This window comes from Eurypyga helias, unplaced genomic scaffold (genome assembly GCF_000690775.1).
Source record: "Eurypyga helias isolate BGI_N326 unplaced genomic scaffold, ASM69077v1 scaffold42281, whole genome shotgun sequence".
NCBI classification, from domain to species: Eukaryota; Metazoa; Chordata; class Aves; order Eurypygiformes; family Eurypygidae; genus Eurypyga; species Eurypyga helias.
The window spans coordinates 2,858-9,710 of record NW_010229700.1 but is presented as its reverse complement, the minus strand read 5'-3'; the positions used below and the strand labels follow the sequence as shown (position 1 = coordinate 9,710).

The 6,853-nt window shown below is 38.7% G+C and overlaps 1 protein-coding gene across 1 annotated transcript; it reads left to right on the top strand.

The window, feature by feature from the left end:
- Positions 1-1,621: 1,621 nt before the first annotated feature.
- ZMPSTE24 (zinc metallopeptidase STE24) lies at positions 1,622-6,090 on the top strand. Its single transcript, XM_010160494.1, has 5 exons — positions 1,622-1,644; positions 1,841-2,003; positions 3,337-3,441; positions 5,412-5,555; positions 5,866-6,090. The coding sequence occupies exons 1-5, from the start codon at positions 1,622-1,624 to the stop codon at positions 6,088-6,090; spliced, it is 660 nt and encodes a 219-aa protein (XP_010158796.1).
- Positions 6,091-6,853: the final 763 nt, after the last annotated feature.

Below are 6,853 nucleotides of genomic sequence, written 5' to 3'. Positions count from 1 at the left end.
ATTCTATGATTCTATGATCCTCTTTTCTTAAGTCATGGAATATAACATGGAGCATGCCAGCTGCCAGGTCACTTCCTCTCCACTTCCATGTTCATGGAGGACTTTACTGTTTGACATTTCCACTGTTACTCATTTTTCTCCCTTCTGAATTTGATTTTAGGGACTTCCCCAAATCTTGTTTTGGTTTTGTGCCTCACCTGGGATGATCTTTATTGCCTCTGTGAAAGCAGTGTGAGATAGCATAAAAAGCTGAAACAGTAGAATTTTGCTGCAAAGGAGGGTGATGAAGGCTTTATATAGCCTGGAAGCTGTGGCTTTCAAAACTTCGGGCTGGTCAAATCCAGCCAGTGCTCTGCCTCAGTGCAGCCAGAAAGTAGAAGCTTTTCAAGTTTGAGAGTCAGTACAAAGCTTTGCCAAATAGGTAGGGTTTTCCCATATGCATTGCTGTCTGTATCCTAGCTTTTAACCATTGTGAAAGTCCTGTGAGCGAATTGTTGGTACTCTGGCACCTGTATAATGTGCTACTGCATTGGCTTCTTCAGCATGTCTGCATTTAGTGTCAGTGATCTGTGTGGAGCAAGGCTGCCAAGGCCCAGTTTTCTTTCCTGGCATCCTTAAGAGTATTGAGCCAGTACCATTCCCTTCTGATATGAGAGACTGGATGTGTGAACATGTTTTTGCCATTGTTTTTCTGCACTACTGTCTTGGCTCTTCCCACTCCAGAACTGACTTCTTGGTAAAATATGCAACCAAGTCCTTTAATTTCAGGATTCATTCTGTAACAGGCCAATTACAAAGGTTCCTTCTCTACCAACACAGTGCAGGATGAAGTTTTTATGATACGCAGCTGAAAGGAACATCACTACCCTATGGCTGTTGAGATTTCTTCACTGGATGCTGAGGCTTCATGCTCTGACCAGCCTCTTCCTCTGGTCTGTCTTGATTTGGTGCTGAAGATTACCATGGCCATACCATGGGTTAGCTTGCAATGGAACAATGGATATTTTGTGCCCTAAGGAGTTGGTGCAGCTTATATATTTATAGTGAGAATTGAAAGCAGACGCCTTTAACTTGAAGTATCTTTTGCTGAAAAAAACCAGAGCAATCCACATTTTCTCTCATAGAGGTCTCTTTCAGTCCTGATGTTGTAACAGCTCCTGTCCATAGGCAAAGCTTAACATCTGCTTTGATTTAGACAGCTTTTTAATCAAGGGAAATAGTCCATGTTCCATAGAAAGAGATGAGTTTCTTGGCCCTAAGTATACTGATATTAGAAACAGTCCCTGATTCACCTGATGTAGATAAAAGTAGCTGTAAAAAATTGGGTATTTCAAACAAAATAATTTTGAGGGACTGCCTGATATCTGTGGTTCATCTCATCATCTTCACCTTATCTGTTTCTAATATCTTCATGCTATCTGTTTCGAATCATCTTTGCTAGCACATTTTAAGAATTCTAAACATATGTGACACAGGTCCTTTGCCAGGAGGGCAGCACATACCCTATGCACTTTTCCACTCTGATTCTGAAATTGCAATAGAAATTGCTTTTATTTTGGTTATTAGATTTTCACATGACTGCTTGTATATTTTTAGTGATTTTAGTGATTAAAAGTTACAAATGAAAAAAATATATTTATTAGAGTCAGTAAATGAGATCATCATTACTTAATAATTTTTAAATATGCTACAGCCTACAAATTCATTTGCTTGTGTTTGTCTACTGTTCATTTGGGGACTTTGAGAATTCCTTTTGAAGAATCTGTTCTGAGTAATACTGCGTAATTTTCAATACATGGGATCATTCAGATCATAGTCTTTAATGTAAATTTTCTCCATCAGGTTCTAAGCGTTCTTCTCATAGCAATGCTTATTTCTATGGATTCTTCAAGAATAAGCGGATAGTACTCTTCGACACCCTCCTGGAAGATTATTCTGCATTGAACAAAGAGACAGCAGAAGGAGAAGATGGTGAGAATGAAGATATGAAGTCTAAAACCAAAGTGAGTTCATCTTTGTTATTCATCATGTTATTTACATTAACTCCTTGGTGAGAAATTCTCTTGTGTTTTCTGAATGTATTGTAAAAGTCCTGAATGAGGACTTTTTAGCTTGTGTTCCTTCCTTCTCTTGGGACTGCCACACTGAAGCTGCCCTTTGAAGGAAATGATTTTGACTATCAGTGTATCATTTGTATGCCTTTCACTACACACAAGAGGCATGCACATGCACACACACATACAGATTCCACGTGTGTATCCTCCTCCGCCCTGGTCAAGAACAGGATGATGGCCTTTAATTGTCAGTTCCACTGATGTGTAGGTGCACATCAAAAATCTGCTGTAACAGCTTTTGTGGTTTGAGGAGAGTGTCAGGATGGTGAAAACTGATGGAATACTTTCTGAAGGTCCTGCAGGAGTAATTCTGAGAAGGCCTTGTGTAACCTAGCGTTAGTTCAATGTACAGATTATTGTTCAGTCTCACTTCTGTTTCTTGTAACTGTGTGAGTGGTGGAATTATCTTCATCCATGGTTTGGTATGGCATACTGCAGAAATGGGTGATGAGAGGAAGGACTGGATGGACTGGATGATCTCTAAGGTCTTTTCCAACCTAGTGATTCTATGATTCTATGAAGGGATTTGGAACTCACCTGCATTGACAAATTCAGAGAACCTTTTATAGTAATAATAATTTGGTCTATTTCAACAGCTTCTTCATCTATGTTCCTATTACACAAGCCCATATGTTTGCTTCTGACTTGCTACAGTACCTTTGAAGGTACAGGTGTCCATCTTTCCTAATGATAGCTTTAAGGCATGACATAGCCTGTGTTGCAGAGGACAGGGATATTGTCATTAATTTTTAAAGGGACACTAGTGCCTTGGGAGGAAGGCTGTAGGTTGAGTGTTAAAGGAAGTAGAGAGAGGACTTTGCTCTCAATTTGCTGTTGAAAGTCAGTGGCTCTGAATGTCTACTTTCACTGTAATGCCTTTGAGTAAAGAAACAGAATGAGATCAAGGGATGGTAGGAGAGAGTTTGGAAGGCAAATCTTCTAGAGTTCTTCCAGGTTTGCATAGGTATGTCTGCATACATAAAATAAGAGAACATCACCTCATGGTAGAGATCTTGTTGAACTTTAAAGTTTTTGGGGGATTTTTTTAAAGTTTCTTCTTGAAAAAGGCTCAATAAGAAATAATTGTGTGTATCTGTTGGTAGAAGGGAATGGCCTGATCTAGGGACACTTAACTGACTTAGGAAAAAAAGAAATAAGTAATAAATTTATTCAGTTGTGTTCAGTCATATCTCATATTACTTCTGCTTTGTTATTCCCTTAGAATAAGAAACAAGGATGTAAAAATGAAGAAGTACTGGCTGTACTTGGTCATGAATTGGGTCACTGGAAACTAGGTCACACCGTCAAAAATATTATCATCAGCCAGGTAAGTTATGATAAACTGGTAGATTTCCTAGAGTATTCTGTAATTACTTCTGTTTCCAAATGCCTGTTTCTGGATTTCTAAGTGTATGTTCACACAATATACTTAGGCTTTGCAACAGAAAGTTGTTTTGGTTTGGTTTGGTTCTTTTTTCTGTATCTACAGTAAACATGCACTAGCCTTTTTGTCCCCTCCTTGTTCCATCAGGTTGGTAGAAAGCATACAAGAAAGCACGTCTGCTGCTGCCATTTTAATTCATCTCAGCAGCCTTCTTAAGCTGGGACACATTTTTCTTGCTCTGTAACACTTCTTCCTTGTCTGTTTGAATCTCAGGCCCTTCTCTGAAAGTCTATTTCCATCCCTAGACTAAGGATAGGATTGGATGTATTCTGTCTCCCAGCCTGCATTTTTATAGGTGTTTGTCATTATCTCTGAGACATATATGTGTCTGAGAGTTTCTATCAGTCTTGTTCCTTGGAGCGCTGAGAGAAGGGATGTGGTTGAGGATTATGAAATCTGGCACAGGAAGGCATTCTTATTTATTTATATTGTATTCTTGTACCTTGTGCATTGATCATTTGTAAATAACTTTATTGTGCCATTCTTGGTGTGTGCCCAAATGGGGGTGAGCATTGAAGCAATCTCTAGAGATTGGCCAACCTCAGCTATGAAGAAAAGGAGCCTGCTGGTCTGTTTACTCATGCATATGCCTCTTGGAATTGCACATTACGAGGGAATCCCTTCTCCAAACCTCCTACTTCAAATTCTTTTATTTGCAGGCACAGCTATGTATTTTCTGTTAAATTACTATCAACAGTTTATATGCTTTGCTGTAGATCTGTCTTGTTCCAAGTATCACTCATCCTTCTTTTCTCCAAGTTCCCAGCCTTTTTGTTTCATTTGTTTCTCCTCACTGCCCTGCTACACACATTCTGTAACTCCGTCATGTCTTTCTTGAGATGCGTCTACCATTCCAGAAATGCTGATCTGTTCTTTTTTTAAAGCTATTCACAAGCTTTTCAGGCTGGAAACATCACTATGAAGCTGCTTAAGAACAGATTCATGTTTAAAAAAATACAAATCTTTCCATTTCTACTCTGGCCTTTTCTTATCCATACAACTGAGCGCTTCAGTGAGGTCCTTCTCACTTGCTGCATCTAGGCAACCTTCCAACTTCTGCCATCAGTGTTGATCCGTACTAACTAGCAACTATTAGGATGCTTTTGCCACTCTGCTAATTCATGTAACTTTTGTCTTTGAATCCACTTTCTAGATAGTATTATTTTGTAATCGACAGATTTTTATCTTCAAAAAATTTTCACAAATTCTTCTGCAATGTTTTCTACTTTTTCTGTTGATTCTTGTTGATTGTTGTTTTCTGTCACAGCCTCCCCTCTTTTTCCTGTCCTGTGTGTTTCAAAACCAAACAATATTCTTGCACTTTCCACACCACTCTAAAAAGACCAAACAGCCACATGAATGAATTGAAAAGGTACTAATCACCTTTTCTAGAAGACTTGGTAAGACATGGTCCCACCTCTTGCCTCTGAAAAGCCAGGCAAGCACAGTGCTTATACACAGTGATGCATGGCTTAGATGGAAGCATGTTTCCAGGAATAAAAGTATGACACAGCACAGACACTTTTGTTTGTTTAAACTTTTTGGAACCTATGCTTAATTCCAAGGCGATGGATTCTACCATGTACTGCCTCCTCACTAGAGGTCTTTCCCTCTTCATCTTTCTTCACTACTTAGACTTTTTTTTTAGCTCACTGACAGAAAATAGTGTTTCTTTACTGCATGCATATACAGAAAGCAGGTAAAAGTCAGCTGATTGTTCCTTTTTGTATATTAGTTCTAAAGTAATCTGGTTTTTTTCAGTGTCATTTCTGTGCAAATCTGTAATATGAATAGGCCGTATTTTAGACTTAGATGAAAAACTCAATCAAGAATATTGGGGTTTTTTTCTCTAGATGAATTCCTTCCTCTGCTTTTTCTTGTTTGCCGTGTTAATTGGTCGAAAAGAACTCTTTGCTGCATTTGGTTTCTACGACACCCAGCCTACCCTGATAGGACTGATGATTATTTTCCAGTTCATTTTCTCACCTTACAATGAGGTAAATTGTTTTCAAGACATAAATGCAGAAGTATCATTCTATTTAATTAATGATTTTATTTTGATTGGCGAGGCGGGGGAAGAGTTTCTAGGGCCTCCATCTGGTATCTCATGTCAATAAGTAGCCTTAGTGGTCCATGTTGGGTAAGACTGTGCTTCAGGTGTGGTGTGGATAAATCTTAGTGACATTATTCTACAGCACAGTGATGTGTGGGATGAGGGAAGGAAGATACAATAGTATTTACTGATACTGTAAGGAATTTGAAGATAGCTGAATTATAAAATAATTTGAAATATATTTCTCTCCACAGGTTCTGTCATTTTGTTTGACTGTATTAAGCCGACGATTTGAGTTTCAAGCAGATGCATTTGCCAAGGAACTTGGGAAGGCTAAAGACCTGTATTCTGCTTTGATCAAGCTAAACAAAGATAATTTAGGATTCCCTGTTTCTGACTGGATCTTTTCAATGTGGCATTACTCCCATCCACCCCTTTTAGAAAGACTGCAGGCCTTGAAAGATGCAAAGCAAGAGTGACAGGAACCATTGTTGGTTCAGAGACAGTGCTTCCATCTCAGAAGTTCAGACCTGTTTTTTAGTTTCTTTTTTAAAATGGATAATACCAGTGAAGTGCAATGTTAACAGCACCACAGTAGAATACTGAAACAGGTATTAAATCATAAATTACTTCTTTTGACAAAAAAAAAAACTTGTGGAACTTAATTTAGAAAAAGTACTGGATGAACACGTCCCCCCTCCCCTCCACGGCTTTTATCTCTGTATCATAGTATAGATTTGTAAAGGGAGGAGAACAAAAATACATACTTAAATCAGTTATTTCTTCAGTTTGTGTATGACTTGAACATTGCTTTTGATCCTTTTCCTTTTCTCAGCATTCTGTGAACCTTCCCAGTCTCAACTCTATTCACAATCACGAGGGTTTGAGTGACTTGATTTCTTGCATACTACGACTTCTATTTACCAGTCACTGTTTATGTTGTAAAATGCTGAATGCAGGTACAGTCCCTTCTTCTGGATTCATGTCTGTTGCAATTGAAAATGCTACTTAATAAAACCTTCTTTATCTGAAGTGTGGGAAGAAGGATGAGGAAATGTACCATAACTTCTTGAAAATGAGCACAAGTCGGTATTTAGTAGCATCGCAGTGGGATTAGGCTCTTCCTCTTCTTCACTGTGCTGCTAGGGGTGTGGAAGGACGTTACGGAGAATCAGAAGAGGACCCACATGTTAGAGAAAGTTGCTAATTCTCTGTTCTCCCTTTTGCCTGTGAGCAGAATGG

What these genes read in the sequence shown, in the direction of transcription:
- ZMPSTE24 (XM_010160494.1), top strand. Translation starts at nt 1,622, where the DNA reads ATGAAAAAAATATATTTATTAGA. An exon ending in ATATGAAGTCTAAAACCAAA is followed by an intron (nt 2,004 to 3,336) that starts GTGAGTTCATCT and finishes TTATTCCCTTAG; the next exon opens with AATAAGAAACAAGGATGTAA. An exon ending in TTTTCTCACCTTACAATGAG is followed by an intron (nt 5,556 to 5,865) that starts GTAAATTGTTTT and finishes TTCTCTCCACAG; the next exon opens with GTTCTGTCATTTTGTTTGAC.